Below are 19,724 nucleotides of genomic sequence, written 5' to 3'. Positions count from 1 at the left end.
CACATTAGTATCTCCAGGCGACAGATAACAGCTTTGTTATGGTAATGTCCAATTCATGCTTCTGCACGACATGTCTACCATGCTGGCGCGGCATGCGTAGCGGCATGCGTCGGTGTTTGAGATGATCTATGCCCCGCCAGTCCTTCGGCCGTGGAAGCTACACTGCCCCTCCTTGTACTGTATTGCGGTACTACTCGGTGCTGCAACCTTGACTGGTTCAGCGACTTTCTGGGCGAAAAGCTGCCGGATGACGTGAGGGTATTGCGCACCGCCCGCCGGCATCTCCATCCCACTCCAGGGGCCTGGAACACGCTGTAGAGAAGCATTCAGAACCACGTTTGCCGCGCATATCGAGCTAGAGTGGGTCGGATTAAATAACGGAAGACTGTGACAGCTGCGCAGAGGTGTGTGAAAGGCTGGGACGACGCGCAGAAGGCGGGATGCGATGTACGATTAGCTGTTGGTTCCGAGGCAATGACTACAAGGCATTCCCAATCCTCAAGATGAGGTCCGCCCTTGGTGCTAGGTGCTTTTGTAGAGTAGGTGTGCATGTACAGTAGAAGACTTGCGGGAGAACAGGAGGGTCCAAAACCTCAATTGGGCACAGTACGCGACAAGCAGATGCGCAATATGTGCGGAATCCCACCCAGCACTAGTTGAGCGCCACATCGTCCCCTGATCAGTGATGGACCCTGAGCTCTTGAGTTCAACGCTCCACTCCCGCTCCATCTGTAGACTTGCTCTTTCGGTGCCTGAAGTTTGAACCGTTGGCCAGCACATCCAGGCTTTCTCAGACTGTCCTTACCCACGACTCGTGCTGTGCATAGGCCGTCAAGTGCGCGTTGCTGCGACCCGCTTCATAGCGACTTCCGTTCCTGCCTACGTACCGAGCCTCCAACAACGATTCCGTCCCAACCCTGTAAGATCAAGAACAGCGAGCAGCGAGGGTAGTAAGGGCCTTTGCCCTGTGTACGAATTATCTGTATGTAACTGCGCTTTGCGTGTGCTGCGACAAGTGGCTGCCGCTCTCAGGTGAAACCACACCGCCCGCCAATCCCCCACACCAGCTTCCTGCCGAGTCGCGCTGACCGAACTGGCAGTGTATTTCTAGTGTTCTAGTCAGTATGGCCTACCAAGGCATGGGAGGAGGCAACGGCCTCAGATCTCCTCGCGAAGAGTCGTCGTTCCTTTCCCTGAATCGCGCCGCTCAGAACCAGAACGGCGACGGCCGCGCGACCCTGCAGCGCCGCTTCACGACCAACAACATTCCCACCATGAGTACACCACTGTCGCCAATCGGGCAGCAACGCAGACAGGCGGCAGAGCCGACCGAATTTACTACAGCGGTATGTGGGCACTCTCGTACAAGTAAGAGGCGGACGTCAAGTGTTGGCGCTCCGCGGCGCTATGCACATCGGTACTCAGCAGCTGTCGCAACCATGTCGGAGAGACGTGAAACGGAATCATTCAGCTCTGCTGCTTGCTGAAGTTGCTTTCTGTCAGCTGCATATATGTGTATTCGCGGTGAACAAGAGTTTGGGCTAACGACCAATGCCAACAGACGTACCACAAGCTGCAAGTTGTAAGTCTACTTCACTACGTCTTCTATCGCCTCTCACTCGGTGCCCCTCATTTCCCACTGCAAGTAAGATTGCAATGGCCAAGGTCGCCTGACCAGGCGACGACGCGCAAATAGGCCAACAACTGTCTCTCGCCTTTGTTCCTCCTACACCACAACAAAAGTTCGCCGTCTCTGCAAAAAGCCTCATTGCTACTACCACGCCTGTATATCCCACGGTCTCGATTCGAGACTCTCATTCCTTATCTACATTCTCATCTTTTCCCATTTGCGCTCATTTTACGTCAAGAGCGACACTGTTGCCTCACGACAAACCCTCTTGCCGGTCCGCGTGATCAGCTAACAGCTTGCTAGCTTGAGAGGAAACGGATCGAACACGAATATCTCAAAGAGGCGAAACGGCGCTTCGACGCTGAGATGGAGCTCCTCAACCTGCAAGCCCAGCACGGCGAAACTGACATCAACCGATTCTCAAACGATCACTACGGCGGACCTGCTCATAGCCAGCCCACCACACCGCCTGAGTACAGCGAGGTCAACGGCTTCCCGTCTGCACTATCGCGTCCGAACCGTTTCAGCATGTCCAGTATCAATCCGGCCATCACTACACGCAGCAGCCGCGCCAACTCTCAAGTCACTTCCCCTCCTGCCAACTTCCAGGGCAATGGCAATCTGCCTTCGCACTCGATGCCAGGATCTCGTCGTAACTCTGAGGAAGAGCACGATGACTTTGAGAACGACGACTTCACCCCTCTAAGTCCAGCTGCCCGCAAGTAAGTTCAGCTGCCACGACTTCACCTTATGCAGAGCTGACTGAATTAGGAACAACCGCATGTCGATGCCCGTTACTAGAATGGACTATGGCAACCGCGGCGGTCTCCCAGATGTGACCTCTCTTCTAGGTCACATCGACACCGCGGGTTTCTTGTTTGGTGATGACGCTGCTGCCTCTCAAGACCACAAGGCGTTCCTTCAGATGGGCAACACAAAGGACGACTTTCCCGTCCTGGTCCGCCGCGATGGTGCTGGTAATGGTACGAAACTCTCTGCGTCTTCCGCTGCACTTGATTTGGCCCTCTCACAATCCCCTGGCCCAGATGGCTCAGTCTACTGGTTGGAACGGATACCGTCACCGTCAGGCTCAACAGTCCCTTCCTGCTAACACATTCCGTAAAGCTTCCCAGATGGACGAATATGAGTCCGGCCGTCCCAACGGCAATGCCGAGAACACGCCTAAGAACAACCGTCGCTCGGTCGAGTTCAACTTCAGCCCCAAGAACAACGAGTCTAAGCGCTCTAGTTACACTGGTCCAACCAACGGTATGCCGAAGTTGACCCAGTCCTACTCTACCAACGATGTTCCGACCCTCAAGAACGGAGTCAACGGTGCCAACAGTATCGGTTTCACGCACTCACAGCAATTTCACAACCACAACGCTAGTCTGGGTCGTATTCCGTCAAACGTCCTATCCAACCGTAGCAGCCGAGATCTCTCACTTGGCAACCGCGAGCCTGAGTATCGTTCTCCGCAGTCAGGCCTGCACGCGAGTGCTGCTCCCTTCGGTCCAGCAATCACTTCAGGTGCTACCAACGGCAACAGTGGGCTTCCGTCGACTGTCGGTTCACCAACCATGTCGCAGTACTCTAGTGTTCAAGCCGCCAACCCAGGATACTATGGATATGGTATGAACATGCTCAACAGTGCTATGAACGGTCTCAATCTTGGAGCTGGAGCTGGCCCCGGACCTCAGTACGGTGGACCTCCTGCTTATGGCCCTAACGGCATGTACGGTGGTGGACAGCCACAGTACAACCCATACGCCACTTACGGACCAGGTGGTCGTGTGCAGGACAGCCAGGCTCGCGTCATCCAGAGCCGTCGTCTGCAGAACGATGCAAACAAGTACATGAACTACGATCTGAAGACTATGCCCCGTCACGAGATCTACAGTCTGTGCAAGGACCAGCACGGTTGTCGGTTCTTGCAGAAGAAGCTTGAGGAGCGCAATGCGGAGAACATTCAGATCATCTTTGACGAGACTGCCCCTCACGTTGTTGAACTCATGACTGACCCGTTCGGCAACTACCTTTGCCAGAAGTTGCTGGAGTACTGCAACGATGAGCAGCGCAACACTCTTGTTCGCAACGCTTCTCCCGCTATGGTTCAAATTGCATTCAACCAGCACGGCACTCGCGCCTTGCAGAAGATGATCGAGTTCATCTCCACCGACGAGCAGGTTTGTGATGATCGTCCAAGTTCCCCAACTTTTGAGCTAACCCTTTCTCAGACCCAGATGATCATCCGAGCATTGTCAGGACAAGTTGTTGATCTCATCCAGGATCTGAACGGCAACCACGTCATCCAGAAGTGTTTGAACCACCTCAAGTCTGTGGAGGCTCAGTTCATCTTTGATGCTGTAGGCGAGAACTGCATCACCGTTGGCACCCATCGCCATGGTTGCTGTGTTCTTCAGCGCTGCATTGACCATGCTGTTGGCTTCCAGAAGGTCGACCTCATTCGCAAGATTACGGCCCATAGTTTCCATCTTGTACAGGATCCTTTCGGCAACTACGTGGTTCAGTACATCCTGGATCTCAACGATGCTGCCTTCACAACACCCATGTGTCAAGGCTTCCAGGGCAAGATTTGCGAATTGTCCAAGCAGAAGTTCAGTTCCAACGTTATCGAGAAGTGCATCCGCTGCGCTGAGCCACACGTCAAGGGCATGATGATCGAGGAGTTGCTTGATGTCGAGCAGCTTGAGCAGCTCATGCGCGACTCATACGGCAATTATGTTATTCAGACTGCACTCGAGTTTGCCCCTGCTGAGCTTTGCGTGCACCTCATTGAGGCTATGCGTCCAATTCTGCCTTCGATCCGCCAGACTCCTTATGGTCGTCGCATCATGAGCAAGGTTGGAGAGCGCGAGACTCGCCTGACTGCGTACACGGGCGGGCGTACTTCTTCTGGTCAAGCCTCTCCTGGTGCTGCTCAGGGCTCTGAGCAAGGTGCAGTATTCAGTCAGGCCCTGCCACAGTATCAGCAAAACAGCGTCGCAGCTAGCTACCAAGGCGCCAGCGGTTCCTCTAGCTTCCAGACACCAATGTACACGGCCAACGCAAACTACGGCCCAAGCATCATTTCACCCCAGCCTCATCGTCAGCCTCACCGCCTGAGCAACCCCCACCACATGCACAACCCTATGCAGGACAACCGCCAGAATTACCAGGGTTACCAGAACCAGCATCAGTACGGTGTCGCTCAGACCAACGGCGGTAACGGCAGTTGGTTCTAGTTGAGCCAAGCGGTCGACGAGGTTATGACTTGACGAGCCACGGTCTGTCTAAAAACACATCACTACCCAACATTGTTACCAGTACATTACACTGGTGGTGGCGTTTGTGATGTTGATGGGTCGATCTTTCTTCTATCTATCGTTCTGTCTGTCGCATTGGGCGGATGGATCGATCTTGTATAGTACGACTACACGAGCATCATCGCGAAGCCCCGGCAGCATTCGGCATTCACACGGCGTACGGACATGATGGGCTACACGGCGTCTCTTCCTCTTTCACTGATTGTATTCTACCCCTTCATTTTGCCCCCATCGATTGCTTCCCATTCCATGACTTGTCTTCACGATACGGCACCTTGGTGCACTAAAAGGAACGTTTCAGCATGAGCACGAAAACGAACGAGCACGAGTACACTAGCACTGTCGCCGTATGGGCGGCCAACTTCCTCCTTTGCACCTTTGTAATGGCACTTGTCGTGAGCCTGGAGCTAGGTGGCAAGTCTAAGTAGACAATTGAACGATCATTATTCCAGAAGTTGCATAATATGGCGTGCGTGAAACGAGACACACTATACGAAGAGGTTCGTTGCTATTCAGTTGTAGTTTAACTTTACTGCCCAATGAATCGTGGCCGAGATTGCATCGATGTGACGAGGGGCTCAGAGCGGCTGCCATTTTGGTTGGACATGTGAGACTATGACGCGCTCCTTCCGCCTTCCGCATCCGGATCGACCACATGAAACAACCACCTTCCTCGTTGCTCCTAGGCACCTACAAACCACGCCCCGGTACGACCAACAAACCTTTTACGGCACCCGATAGCACTATATTGCGATAAGACGACTGCCCGACGTCTGCGACGCTACAATCCACGCTCTCCCGGCTCTTCGCAACCGTCAGCCGACTACGAGCCACGAACCGCGACTCCACAAACTCCACAGCACAAGACTGCGCTACTTGGCAAAACCAGACACAATGCGCTTCGCCATCTTCTCCTTCCTTGTTGCACTCCTCGCTACCTTGATCATGGCCGCCGCACCTCACCGCTCCGTCATCATCAGCTGGCCAAAGGACACACCCGACGAGATTGTGGAGCAGAGCAAGGAGGCCATTAGACAGGCCAAGGGTAAGATGGGCTTTCTACACGCGTGCACGATTGCAGGAGGCACGTACTAACAACAGTGCTTTAGGTGTCATTACCCACGAATACAACATCATCAAGGGCTTCGCTGCCCAGGCCCCTGCTTCCGCCCTCGAAATGGTGTCGACGTTGAGCGATGTGTACAAGTGCGAGATTGAGGAGGATGGCATTGTTACTACGCAGAACGACAAGGTGGGGATCTGAGGGGATGACGGAGAGAGGGAAGGAGAGAGAGCAAAGGGGATTCAAATTGACAAAGTCGTTTTTTGATCATTCGCCCTCACGATGTATGAATGGAGTTTGCAAGAATGTTAGTTGTAAAGTGTATTGGTGCTTTTGCTTTTGCGGTTGCCATGTACAGTAGAGTTTGTATTGATTTGATGGATGTCTTTTGAGATACTGATCAGATGGTGGAACCCTGCAGCGGCTCTTTCCCCGCGGATAGCAGCCCCAAGGGACGTGCATTCGTCTCAGCACAACGGCGGCTTTATGCGCGTCATGTCCCGTCTGTCTCGAGGCCATTAGTGAATGTCACGTTGATGCCCCTCACTGTACGACCCATTCACGACGTTAGGGCCCGGTACACGACGACTGACGACGTCGCCGCGGGAGTGTGCTGTATTTCGGCTTAGCGGTCGGATCACCCCCAACCTCACCGACGCGCGACACGTCCTCGAGCAAGGAACAGCCTGTGCTTGGTGGAGCACGTACTCTTCACCGCAACGCAAAAACGCGAACTCGAGATGCATGACTGCGACTCACTTTATTCCGACCGGATACTAGCATACACAAACCTACACGCGGGTACCAAGCCCCGCGATACACCACCATGGACGACTTCAAGCCCGAGCTGCTGAAGGCTCTCCTCGACTGGGTGCGTCTCTATATGCATCCCACTATAGGCTCGAGTGGTATAGCTGACACTTCGCGTCCAGGTCAACACCTTCGACCTCCCCCACAGAATCACATCACTCACCCAGCTCGAGGACGGCCAGATACTCTGGCAGATCCTCGCCGACATTGACGCCGACTACTTTAACGAGTCTCTGCCCAATTTCGAAGAAAACCACCGCCGCCAATCAGACAATTGGATACCGCGATGGCAGAACCTCAAATACATCGAACGCACAACCTCGACGTACATACGCGAAGAATGCGAGCAGCTGCCCGTCCTCACCAAACGCATGATACCAGACCTAAAAGCCGGCGCGCGGGACGGATCCACAATGCTTGTTGCAAAGCTCACCATGGCCGTGCTGCTGGCCGCATGCTTCTCGCCACGGAGCAATCAGCGCATGCTACAAGTCATGCCAAAGCTAGGCCAAAAGACGGCCGAGACCATTGCTGAAGCCATACAAGAGATGCAGGCCTTGGACCAGCGCATGTCAGAATTAGGCGTCGATGCCGAGTTGACTTCAGATCCAGTTCCCACAGGGTATAGAACGCCCACACGAGCCATGTCTGGGCAACCGCCGCCTGCAGGGAATGAATTGGAGCAGGAGGCACAGCTATTCGAGGCAAACAAGGATAGACAAGCACTAAAGGCCCAGGTTGGAAAGCTACTTGACGAGCTGAAGGTCTCAAGAGAACGGATAGCAAAGCTCGAGGAGGAAGTCGCCGAAGCAACTGCCTATCTCGACGTCCGAGCCGGCCAGGCACAACGAGCTCAATCAGACGATGTCGAAAACTTACGGAACGACCTGTTGCGCGACCGGCAATACATTGATCAGCTCGAACAAGACCTTGTGCACACGAGAGAAATTATGGAAAGCCAGAAGCGACGTCTTGATCGGTTAGAGGGCGAGGAAGGATCCAAGCAGGACCTGCGTGATCAGCTACAACTTGTCAAGGCGGAGCGTGATGAGCTGAGCCAGAAGGCCAAAGCTAACGAGAACCTGAAAAAGAAGATCGAGTCTCTCACCAAGGAAACCAAGCAGCTGGAGACGCTTCGGGAAGACTACCAACAGGCTCGCGAACGATTAGCCCAGCTTGAACAAGTCGAGGAGCGTAACGACATCCTGCAGAACATCATCAAGGAGAACGGCCAGACGCTTGCCAATGGCGAGCAGGCCATCTTTGAAGAAAAGGGCAAGCGTACACGAGTCGAGCATGAGAACTTGCTTCTCATGAAGCAATTGGAACAGACCCGCGAACTACAGTACAAGGCAGAAGACGCCAAACAGGAACTCGAAGAACGGATACGTGAACTAGAGTCATCGAATCACGCAGACCGTGGTGATAGCCTGGAGGACGAGCTCACACAAGACGAGCAAGATACTGAGGTGAAGCCAGTGTCTGATGGACGGGTGAGCGCAGACGCTATCGCTCTGCAACAAAGAGTGGATATCCTCAATGCTCGTTTGAAGTCGCTAGAAAGCGAAACTCTTAAGCAGATGCAGGAGAACCTCGGTTTGCGGTCTGACATGATGGCGGAAAAGGACGAAAACAGCCAGAAACCCTTCCTGGAACAGAATGAAAAGCTAACATCGGCTCAAACCGAGCTCGAGGAGCTCCGTCGCCGGTTGCGCGAGCAAGACCTACAAATGGCGGAACTTCGCAATGAGCTTAATAGGAGTACGTGTCGCGATAAATCTATGAGATTGTGCTAACTTTGCCAGAATCCGACATCGACGACGATACACGGTCAACTGCTATTCAAAAGGAACAAGAGCGCCTGCTAGTACTGCAAGAAAGGACCAACGACAGACTACGAGAGCTCGAACTTGCGAATGCAGAAAAGTCAGGTCTTCTTCGAGCAGCGCTGCTCGACCGCCAAAACCTCCCGCCAGAGCTTCTCGAGCTTAAGAGGGTCGAGACTATACGGCAGATGCGTGAACGAATAGAGTCTGTCATCAAAGCACCACCAGAAGTACAACCACAAACGCTAGATACCACGAGTACGGAGATTGCGGAGACGGTATTATCCGCCGAAGCAGCCCTAGAAAAGGCAAAGAAGGTAAGTGCCAGACAGGCATCTCATAGCAAGTCTTCTTCAGCATTCGATGCAGCGGTTTCGACAATGAAGAGACAGCTCGAACCATCGTTCACTGCAGCTACTCTTGTTTCGCCGACTTCGCCGTACAAGAATTATCTAAGCAAGGATAAATCTATGTCGGAAATGTCTACTTCAACAGCTGGGACGGGGCAAACCACGTGGGGCCGCATGGCGCAGCTAGTCTCGCCAAAGCGGAGGACCAAGTCGACGATTCAATCGTCGAATGACTGTGTGGCAAGTTTGTCCTCGGCCTGGCTGCCTGAGTATACGCATACTTTTCACATCGACTTTTAAAACCCCTTTTCTCCCATGTACTCTAATTTAATGCAATCACGCTTTTGCTAATAAGGACCCAGGACCTCCAAGACCAACTCACCACCTCTAGCAGCCTCCGCGAGCAGCTCGAAGTCGCGCGGAAGGAGACCTCTGAGAAGGGCTCGGTATGTCGCGTCCCCTCTATCTCGCGTTCAGCAGCCTGGCAACCATGGATATGGTAGTTTTGTGTTTTTTATTACAACAAATGCCAACAAACACAGGTCGAACTACAACAAGAAGTCGAAAACCTGCGACGCGAAAACGCCCTCGTAAAGAGCATGTGGTATGACATGAATCAACGCCTCCTTAGCAATACCGTTATCCTGCAAAGACGCAGCGAAGCACCCAAGGGCTGGCTCGGAAAGCAAAGAGCTGTTGTTGGTGGCGGAAGCGTCTTAGTACGTTAGCTCCCCTTGTTCCTTTGCACGGGCTCGTGTACCCTTCATCTAGCTAATGAGTCACAGGGCAGGAGGTAGCAGCAGCAGGAACAGGGACACGGTACTCGCCGTCGCCGAGCGGAGTCGCAACGGTAGGAGTGCCGCGTGCCCCAACGACGATGACGACAATGACTGGCTCCTCGGATAGCGTGCTCGTCTCTTTTCTCTTCATTACGCATTTTGTAGGCTCGGAGAATCGGGTTTGGTTCAGCATAGCGCAGGTTTGGTGGCATTTGTATTGCGTGAGGATGTATAGACGTATTGTCTTTTGTCACTTATACCCCCTTTTATTTATATGTGGTAGTAGTAGCTTCTAGCGAGAACCAAAAAAATAAAATGAAAGACAAAGATATATGAGAGCTCTGAAGTATTGTTTTCTTTTTCTTCCATTGCTGGGATCGACGTGCGTGACGAGGGACATGAATCTGTGGAAAAGTAAGGTCTGGACTTTGTACGACAAGGCCGGTTATGTTGTATATATATGTATTGTTTATTATGTCTTTTCTTTTCTATCGACATGTCTAATTCCACTCTTTAGAATCTCAAACTCGACGCCCCTCCCTTCCGACGGCGGAGCCCAAGGCGCAAACACAACCTTGAACCAGCGTCGCCACTTGGATATATGGTTTTCCTCCGCGTCGTTCCACTGATCCTGGCCGTTGACGGTATGGATCAGAGGTCCCCTGCTGGCGAAGACGGGTGTCTTTTTGAGGACGATGCGGCAGGCGAGTTGGTTTGTCCAGACGAGGCCGAGAGAGGGTGTTTTTTGCACGTGAGCTTGTTCGTATTGCGAGTCGCCCCAGCCGGTGAACCAGCGTTGTTGGTGGTCGAGAGCGAGGGGGTCGGGGGAGAGGACGAGGGTTTCAGCGGTTTGAGAGGCTGGCTCGATGGCGTGAGTCGTGTTGTCTGGATTGTCTCCTTGGCTGTTGTTTGATGTTGTACGGACAGTGCCTTGGCTGTTGGTAGATGCTGTTCGTGAAGCAGTATTAGAGGATACAGCAGACGGTGCCTTTATGAATCGGTCGGCAACCTGGTTGGCTACGACGATAGTTATGCCTTTTGTGCGCGCGAGTTCTCTTAGTAGTTCACCTAGCTGTACAAGCTGTGTGCCTCGTCTAGCCATAGCCGCAGCTCCATTTCCTGCGCCCTGCTTCTCAAACTCAGCGCGGTAGTTGGCGGCCACAGAATCCAAGATGACAAGGCCGATGTCATGCTTCTCGATGGCTACGGGTAGCTGGTAGCGCAGTATGTGCTCCTGTGATTCGAGATCTGGGGTCTGTATGCTCAACACGCGCGATAGTGAGGGCTTCTGGTCGGCGGGCAATGGAGCGAGGGCCGGGTGGGAGGATAGCAGCTGGGCGAGACGGGTCGTGGATAGTATTGCCTCGGTAGATATGTAGACTGCCGATTTGGCAAGACCTTGGGGAGGCGGTAATTGTGAGGCTAGCAGCAAGGTAAGGAGTAGTTGCGTTTTACCGGCACCACTAATGCAGTCAGTCAGTATAGTCTTGTTAAACAATACCCCATACTGACGTACCTCTCACCGGTGACCTCTACCAGGTACCCGCGCGGTATGCCTCCACCCAAGGCAGCGTCCAGCTCTTGATCCAAGGTGCTTATACAAGTCCAGCCATGTTCGGTCGTGTCCGGGTTACCCGATGCGGAAAGGAAGGAATTGCCGACTGCTTCCTCTCCGCCGAAACCCAGCTGGTGGTGTAGAGCAGCTATCACGGCATCTGCGAGTTTCCTCACCTCTGCCGCCGGCAGCTGGGCGCGTTTGGCAACGTCGGCCGCGTCAAGGGTAAGCAGGTCATTAGAGGTGATCAGGGCCTTGTCGAGCGAGGGCAGCAAATGGGTGTAGGGTTTCGCGTCGAAGTCAGGCAGCACCTGCAGCAGATCCGTCATGGGCCAAAGTGTCGCATTTGCGCGGCTCTGCGGATGGCACGCGCGAATCGGTTCCGGACTCGCCTTTTCGGTCAAATGTCACGGACGGAGAGGTTGGACAGACGTGGACCGTGGGGTGCTTGACGCGTGATGAAATGTGTTCGCGTATGTTCGAGAAGCTCTTGGCCGCTAGTTGGTTTAGTCCACAGAGGCATGCCATAGTGGGGGTCTTCCGTTTCTCCTATGGTCCGTGTCCTACGTCACACCCTGCTCCCCGCTTCTCCACACGTTGGCATACATCAGCCAACTCCCCCAATCCCAGCCCGCCCAGCACTAGGCCCAGACATCGACGCCTCAGGTTACCTACGTAGAGCTCGTGAGCAGTGACCGCATAGGCGCGCAGTATCCTCTCCTCCAAGTAGCTACACACTATAGTCCCATCCAACGCGAGTGCCTTGTAACCGTTGTTGTAGAACTGCCCAAGCATATTTCTCCGATTAACCGGACCACCTACGCGACGGTGGGTGTCCTTTATAAGTTCGCGCTACCGCCGACGCTTCCACTCGTCCGTAACATAGATAGCTGGTTTCTAACAGGCCCACTAGTACACCTCGGGAGCAGCCTTGCGCGCCTACCGTATCCTCACGACCGAGTCTCTCTGACATTTGCTGTGCTTCCACCGCGGCTCATCTTTTCCGGTCCTACATCCTTGTCTTGCTGCATCTTGGAGAGCACAATAACGCCCATTGGAGTACAGTAAGTTGTTGCGCAAGAGTGTACATTGACTACAGCAGCGACAGCAGCTTCGTTCAGCTTTCAGAACTGGACAAGACGTCAAACTATTCGCACCTCATTTAGGGCTTGACGCTACTGTGTAAGTTGCATTCTCCTTGCATGGGCCTTTCGTTGGTTCACCACATCGGGTCATTCACCTCTCTGGTCTGCCATGGTCCGCGTCACGTTCCGGGTCAGCGGTCGGCTACCTGAGCGGCATACTTGCATCACCTTGTCTGTTTATTACAAAGCCTATCGCGCGTTTCACATGCCCAGTTGTCGTGTGGACCCGCCCTAGACATACTTTACCCATTCGTCTCGAGTCTTATAAGAAGCTTCCCTTCCCAAGTACCTTGATGCCTCTTCGCGAACTTTGAGTACCCATGCCGGCCTACTGTCTTCAGGACTGTCACTATTTCTATCGCAGTGCCTTGCGGCATCTCAACATTGCCACCTCCATCTCTCCTCTCTACGCGTAACTGACATACTCGTCATGGCAGTCCGCACTTTTACCCAACCGTCGTCCCTTGAGGACACACTAGTCAAAGCATCCAAGATGTCTGGCTCAGAAGGCAACGATACCACTCGCTCGTTAGAGAACGCAAAGAACAGCACACAGTCTCACTCTGCAGAGGCACAGGCACCGTTAGCGAGCCATACCAACCCAAACTCGAGACCAGGCATTACCTTCGCACACGAAGACAGTCTTCCGAAGCTTCCCATCCCAGAGCTAGACAGTTCGTGCAAGAAATACATCGCTGCTCTCAAACCCTTGCAATCACCAAAGGAACACAGTGACACGGTTCATTCCGTAGAGGACTTCCTCAAGACAGATGGACCAGTGCTTCAGGAAAAGCTGAAGAAATACGCTAGCGGAAAGAACAACTACATCGAGCAGTTCTGTAAGTACATGCCTTGTATTTCAGACGACAGGAGTGAGCAGTATTAGAGGTGGTTCCGTGATTGATACTTGAAAGTGTCATTCATATCCATGCATCATACGCTGACCTATTGCTAGGGTATGATTCATATCTGAATTTTGACAACCCGGTGGTACTTAATCTAAACCCATTTTTCTTACTGGAGGATGATCCCACCCCAGCTCGCAACAACCAGGTCACTCGCGCAGCCTCATTAGTGGTCTCGGCACTGTCGTTCGTCAGAGCTGTTCGTCTAGAAGAACTACCGCCTGACACCATCCGCGGCCAACCGTTGTGCATGTACCAATACTCAAGACTGTTTGGTACTGCTAGGATACCCACCGAACATGGATGCCAGATCGGTCAAGACCCTACGTCCAAGCATATCGTCGTCATGTGCTATGGCCAGTTCTATTGGTTCGATGTTCTGGATGATAACAACGACCTGATCATGACAGAAAAGGATATTGCGCTCAACCTCCAAGTCATTGTAGAGGACGCACAGGAGATACCGATTCAGGATGCTGCCAAAGGAGCACTAGGTGTGCTCAGTACGGAGAATCGAAAGGTCTGGGCAGGTCTCCGCGATGTATTGCACAGGGAAGAAGGTTCAAACAACTCTGACTGTCTCAACATCGTCGACTCGGCACTTTTCGTCTTATGTCTGGATTACACCGAGCCACAAACAGGTGCCGATCTCTGTATGAATATGCTTTGCGGTACGAGCAAGATTGAGCGCGGGGTTCAGGTGGGAACATGCACCAATCGCTGGTATGACAAGCTGCAAATCATCGTTTGCAAAAACGGAAGTGCTGGAATCAACTTCGAACACACCGGTGTCGACGGTCATACAGTGCTAAGGTTTGCATCCGACGTATATACAGATACAATCCTCCGATTTGCCAGGACTATCAACGGTAGTGCACCAAGTCTGTGGGCTTCTTCGAGCCCTGATCCCGCGAAGCGCGACCCAGATAGCTTCGGCGACGTACAAACAACACCCCATAAGCTTGAGTGGGACATGTTGCCGGAACTTAGCACAGCACTTCGTTTTGCCGAGACGCGCCTGGCAGATCTTATCCAACAGAACGAGTTTGCAACTCTAGAATTTCCTCACTATGGAAAGAACTTCATGACTTCGATGGGTTTCTCTCCTGATGCTTTTGTTCAGATGGCCTTCCAGGCAGCGTACTATGGTTTATATGGACGGATAGAGTGCGTATATGAGCCCGCCATGACCAAGATCTACTACCATGGACGTACGGAAGCCATCCGGTCCGTAACGGAAGAGTCAGTCGATTTTCTGACAACATTCTGGGGCGAGAACCCAGCAACGCAAAAGATCGAGGCACTCCGAAAGGCTTGCCAGAAGCACACTGAGAACACAAAGATCTGTTCCAAAGCCCAAGGTCCAGACCGACATCTTTACGCCCTATACTGCATTTGGCAGCGTGCCATCGACGAGTCAAACGACACAGCTAGCAGTGATGGCTGGGACTCTACGCGACCATCTAGCGCTGATGCATCGGGTGTAGGATCACCCAACCGCAACTCGGTACTATCAGAGAACGACTCCATCTCCAGCTCACCACCACCAGCGCCAATGCAACACTCAATGCCCGCCCTCTTCGCCGACAGTGGCTGGGACAAGATCAACCAAACCATTCTCTCCACCTCAAATTGCGGCAACCCTTCTCTCCGTCAATTTGGTTTCGGCCCAACATCCGCCGACGGATTCGGCATCGGTTACATCATCAAAGACGGCAGCATCTCCATTTGCGCCTCATCCAAGCACCGCCAAACTTCGCGCTACATTGACGCGCTCGAATCTTACTTCTTGGAGATCCGCAAACTCCTCCGTCAAATCAAACGCCGCGGTACCTCGGCCGATAAAACCGCAACCCGTGCCCGCGAAGCAGAAGACAGACCCCTAGCCAGCCGTCTCAAGAGCAGAGGCAGAATCATTCTAGGAGACGGCGGCAAGCAACAGACGCCCGCAGAGAGTATAGTAGACGATGACGACGACGACGGTCTTGGTGGATGTAGGACTCCCCCTTCCCCTCCTTCCCTTCTTTCCCTTGATGAAGTCTCGAGCCATGCTTCTTGTTCCTCTTCCCCTTCTACGCCTCCTTTCCCAAGAATAGGCGGTTTACCGCCTACGCCTCCTCACTCTCCTCCTTTTAAACCCATGACGCCTGTTTTGATGAGTTCACCGCATAAGCCTATTCCAGTTGTCAAGACAGTCAAGGCGAGGAAGGTGCCGCAGTCGGCGCGGAAACCAATCTTTTATTCGTCTTAGTGTTTTTTTCTTTTCTCTTTACTTCATTTCATCGTCTATCATTTTCTCAACACGAGTCATTGTCGAGAGCATGGGCAGCATTGCAAGAGACTTCATTCCCCATCACCACTTCGTTTCTACCCACAAACTCCCTTCCATATGTTTCATTTTGGCTGATTCATGGTTTTCTTCCGCGATTATAGATGGCTTCTTCGATGCGGGAATGCTTCGTCAGGCACTCAACGCAAATCGAGCGCAGAACGAACCCGTCGAGCGCGACGTGATACGCAGGAATATTGGGCGGAGGTTGAGGTTGGCTGAGTACTGAGGTACCGAGGGCTGAGTAACTTTGGCTTCGTGAGAAGAAGGGAAGCAGGGAAGCAGAGAGACGAGGGCTGGGCTGGTCCTGTCGGGATTAAAGTACTAGATAGGAGAACGCGGCACAGCGGAGGTTTGGAAGTGAAGTGGATATATATGTAATGGATGTGAAAGTACATGTAGGAGTATAAAGTCCAGCGCAACGTCACATTCATTCGTGCCGAAACTTGAGGTATGCTCAATGTGCCGCCACGATCGCAATCCTGCTCGTGGCTTCAGCAACAATATGCCTGTCAAGTTATAATTCCCGATATTAGAAATAACTTCTTGTGGCTCAGCATCCTCGGTACCGCTTTACAGGGATAAGGCTGCCACGTCAACTTGTAGGCGCTTAGAAGCGTGGCGCAGCTATGGAACACTCCTACCTCGTTCACCGGAGGTCATCAACGATGTTATTACTGCCTTCTTTTCTCTTCATAAAAGGCGCTCTGGTACAGTTGTACATCTCGCAATTCAATACTTGCTTGGCTGACCTTTTTTTCGTGCTACGAGGCATCGCGATCATTTATGCTTCAGCCCTTCTACTTATACATTCGTCTCTCTTTGGAGAGCTTAATGTTGTAATTTATTCTACCAACCTAGGGCACTCTTCAAAATGAATTCCGGAGCTTTGCTAGAAAGCAAACAGAGCGCGACAGGCAGTACTGTCAACTCCTCCCAGAGCAATCAGAACCTACCACTGTGGTTGGCCGCAAAGAATGGGAAGGAGGATGAAGTAGAGTCACAGCTCAGTACGAACGAATGGAAAGAGTTACGGCTCGGTACGAATGAATGGAACAAAACCGCGAAAGACTCAGAGGGCAGGACAGCGCTGTGGTGGGCCGTGTGGCACGGACAAGCGAGGATAGCCGGGATGCTGCTTGCGACGCGGAAATTCGACGTGAACGAAAGACCTTATGGTTACTATGGGCTGTTACATGCAGCTGTACTGTTCAAGCACATCGATGTAACTAAACTCCTGCTCGACCAAGATGGCCTAGACGTCAACAGCAAAGACACCTATGGCCTTGATAACCTGAATCAGCAGACACCGCTACATTTGGCCGCGGATCGAGGCCTGGAAGAGATGGCGAAATTACTGCTTGCACATCCTGGCATCGACGTGAATTCTCAAAATAAAAGTGGTGAAACTCCACTACATGCAGCCGCGAAGAAGGGTTATAAAGAGATCTTGGTGTTATTACTTGCACGAGCCGAGATCACTTTAGCCCCACGCAATAAGAATGGTTCAGCCCCACTCCACCTGGCCGCGGAAAACGGGCATGAAGAGCTGGTAGACGCATTACTAGGTACACCAAAACTGGAGACCATGTCAGATGTTGGCAAAGACGAGTACGGTGGCTCACCATTACATGCAGCTGCAAAGAATGGCCACAGGGGTGTCGTGAAGCTGTTACTTGCACATGGCACTGATCCAGATTTACGAGACCCAAGGGGTGCAACTCCACTGCATCTGGCTGCGATTGATGGATATGAAGACTGTGTCATTGCGCTTATGGATCGTGCAGATGTGAACGTAAAAGACCAAAATCTTCGCACTCCTCTACATGAAGCCGTGCAGGAACAACATCACAAAGTGGTGGAGCACTTGCTCAAAAAGTCTAGAGTTCTCGTACATGTTCCAGACAAGGATCTAAGTACACCGCTACACCTAGCCCTGCTCATGGGATACGAAAGTATTGCAAGGCAACTCCTAAAAGCTTCCGGCTTCGGCGAGACCCCAAAGGGTACACACAACAGAGCTCTCCTGTCTTGTGCCACTCAAACAGGCAACGCCGTGATGCTAAAGCTGTTGTTTAAACGTCTCGAACCCAGTGTTATTACCGCAGAAATTAATGCCCTCGACGAAAACGAACAAACGTTGTTATGGTCGGCTGCTAAACGCCGAGATAACAATGTGATGGAATTACTCTCTAAGAAGGATGAGGTGACGTTGCATTTACTAGTTCAGAGAGGGGAAGCGTCTTTAGTGACAGTTCTATTAGAGGCTGGCTACAATGTCGATACCAAAGACAACCTCGGTCGCTCGGCCCTGCACGTTGCAACGATACTTGGACACTTCGACATAGCGGAGAGCCTCGTATCCTTTGGAGCGAGTGTCGACTGCAAAGATGGGCGAGGCAACACAGCATTACGTCTAGCGATACAACGAAAGCGCTGCGATTTTATTAACATGCTTCTTGAGAGTTCTGCAGACATGACGGGAGTCAGAAAACATGAGTGGCTTGATGCGTATGGTCAAACAATGCCAGATGCTGTATACCTGGAGAAAGAGTTGAGTGGGAAGAAGACTATACGTTCCATCAAAGCAGCAGCTATTCCAGATACAATCAGGCAGATGCATAACGCACCAAAGACAGGGCGTCGTCTCATGTAAGTCAAACGGGGGATTTGAATTGAGATAATAAGCTTACAAAGTCATACAAGGCTGCTGGCCAACGAATTGCCATGGAAAAATGGCCAATTACATCCCTCCATAGTACCGATACGGCCGAACATGCTAGAGACGTCCGTACCAAGTCTCTCCAAAAGTGGCAATGTTCGTTTCTCCGTCGCAATTTGGTTTCCTGCTGGCTTCGACAAGGCGAATGGAAATTTCTTCAAGGTACCCGATCGAGGCACGTGTAGAATCGCATGGAGTACATCATCATCAACCTCAAACGTAGATGATGAATTAAGGTGCAGACCAACGGATTACTTCAGCATGCTTCCTAGCGGCAACATTCCAAAGGACGGACTCGATTTCTTCGCACAATTCCTATCCCACCTGCGAGAGGTGTGGCTAGAAATCTGTGATCTAGCTGAGCAACATTTGGCTGAATGTGTAAGTGAGGCTCTTACAATGACTCTATCGCATTATCTCATTTCTATCATGTCTAATTTAATCTACAGCGCATCAGTCAACTCGAAGAAAGAGGCAGTAACCGTGAGCTCATACTGAGGCTCGCGCAAAACGCGCGAACATGGGCTGATCTTCGCAAAATTCTGAAGGAACAAACAAGAACTGCCCACGAGTTTGCTTCCGACTACTCCTTTCGCTACAATGGAAACCAGGGCTCCGATGAGGTGGATATGTTGCTATCTGATTTCACGACTACAATAGGTGGGCGGCTTGACGGGCTCGATCAGACCGTAAGAGATCTGTTACAGCTGGTACGTTCCCTCGACGGATCTCCAAATGACCATTCCCCTTAGCTCATTTTGCAAAGGAATTCGCCTGGGTGTCGATACACGATGTTCATAGGTCGATCAGTATTGCTACAAGCACGAAACGCCTGAGCTGGATAACGGTATGAGATCCTCGCTGTTGTAGCAACTAGACGAGACTGCTTACACTTACAGTTCATCTTTCTTCCCGCAATGTTTACATCAGTGAGTCAATGCGGACCTGCGCGAACTTGTTTTAGACTAACGATGTTGTTATCAGAGCCTGTTTGGCATGAACGTCAATATCTTGAAAGACAACCCAGACTGGCGCTGGTTCTTCCTCGCTGGAAGCATTTGTCTGGTCTCCACCATATGCGCTTGGCTGATCTTCAAGTACTGTCCGGTCAATTAGCTGTTCAACGCCCTCTGATCACACTAACAAACCCAATAGATTGAATCGTGGATAGAGAGAGAGGTGGGACAAAAGATACGGCGGGTTGCGAACGTTTCCGTACAAGTTGCCTCTGAACGAAAAGGATCAAATGAGCCGAAGAGGCTACCTATCTGAGTGGGCAACGAC

At 52.1% G+C, this 19,724-nt stretch overlaps 6 protein-coding genes across 6 annotated transcripts; 5 read left to right on the top strand and 1 right to left on the bottom strand.

Annotated features, from left to right (window-relative positions):
- Window positions 1-1,124: 1,124 nt before the first annotated feature.
- J4E82_002954 (uncharacterized protein) lies at window positions 1,125-4,875 on the top strand (the record flags this gene model as incomplete). Its single annotated transcript, XM_051729248.1, has 6 exons — window positions 1,125-1,346; window positions 1,562-1,582; window positions 1,934-2,352; window positions 2,402-2,613; window positions 2,756-3,816; window positions 3,868-4,875. 6 exons carry the CDS (start codon window positions 1,125-1,127, stop codon window positions 4,873-4,875), a joined length of 2,943 nt encoding a protein of 980 aa, XP_051590963.1.
- A 736-nt stretch (window positions 4,876-5,611) lies between these two features.
- Window positions 5,612-6,220, top strand: J4E82_002953 (uncharacterized protein; the record flags this gene model as incomplete). Its single annotated transcript, XM_051729247.1, has 3 exons — window positions 5,612-5,663; window positions 5,846-6,001; window positions 6,066-6,220. The coding sequence occupies 3 exons, from the start codon at window positions 5,612-5,614 to the stop codon at window positions 6,218-6,220; spliced, it is 363 nt and encodes a 120-aa protein (XP_051590962.1).
- A 625-nt stretch (window positions 6,221-6,845) lies between these two features.
- J4E82_002952 (uncharacterized protein) lies at window positions 6,846-9,911 on the top strand (the record flags this gene model as incomplete). The annotated part of the gene is made up of 6 exons (XM_051729246.1): window positions 6,846-6,890; window positions 6,952-8,590; window positions 8,635-8,972; window positions 9,368-9,451; window positions 9,548-9,724; window positions 9,777-9,911. The coding sequence occupies 6 exons, from the start codon at window positions 6,846-6,848 to the stop codon at window positions 9,909-9,911; spliced, it is 2,418 nt and encodes an 805-aa protein (XP_051590961.1).
- A 345-nt stretch (window positions 9,912-10,256) lies between these two features.
- J4E82_002951 (uncharacterized protein) lies at window positions 10,257-11,862 on the bottom strand (the record flags this gene model as incomplete). Its single annotated transcript, XM_051729245.1, has 3 exons — window positions 10,257-11,247; window positions 11,301-11,726; window positions 11,855-11,862. 3 exons carry the CDS (start codon window positions 11,860-11,862, stop codon window positions 10,257-10,259), a joined length of 1,425 nt encoding a protein of 474 aa, XP_051590960.1.
- A 1,052-nt stretch (window positions 11,863-12,914) lies between these two features.
- Window positions 12,915-15,640, top strand: J4E82_002950 (uncharacterized protein; the record flags this gene model as incomplete). The annotated part of the gene is made up of 2 exons (XM_051729244.1): window positions 12,915-13,323; window positions 13,440-15,640. The coding sequence occupies 2 exons, from the start codon at window positions 12,915-12,917 to the stop codon at window positions 15,638-15,640; spliced, it is 2,610 nt and encodes an 869-aa protein (XP_051590959.1).
- Window positions 15,641-16,552: 912 nt separating this feature from the next.
- J4E82_002949 (uncharacterized protein) lies at window positions 16,553-19,310 on the top strand (the record flags this gene model as incomplete). The annotated part of the gene is made up of 5 exons (XM_051729243.1): window positions 16,553-16,557; window positions 16,580-18,370; window positions 18,425-18,821; window positions 18,890-19,150; window positions 19,242-19,310. 5 exons carry the CDS (start codon window positions 16,553-16,555, stop codon window positions 19,308-19,310), a joined length of 2,523 nt encoding a protein of 840 aa, XP_051590958.1.
- Window positions 19,311-19,724: the final 414 nt, after the last annotated feature.

Source organism: Alternaria postmessia (assembly GCF_024291825.1).
Source record: "Alternaria postmessia strain BMP 2775 chromosome Unknown scaffold_12, whole genome shotgun sequence".
In the NCBI taxonomy this organism is placed as follows: Eukaryota; Fungi; Ascomycota; class Dothideomycetes; order Pleosporales; family Pleosporaceae; genus Alternaria; species Alternaria postmessia.
The sequence above is the reverse complement of the archived record's forward strand: the minus strand, read 5'-3'. Positions and strand labels throughout refer to the sequence as shown.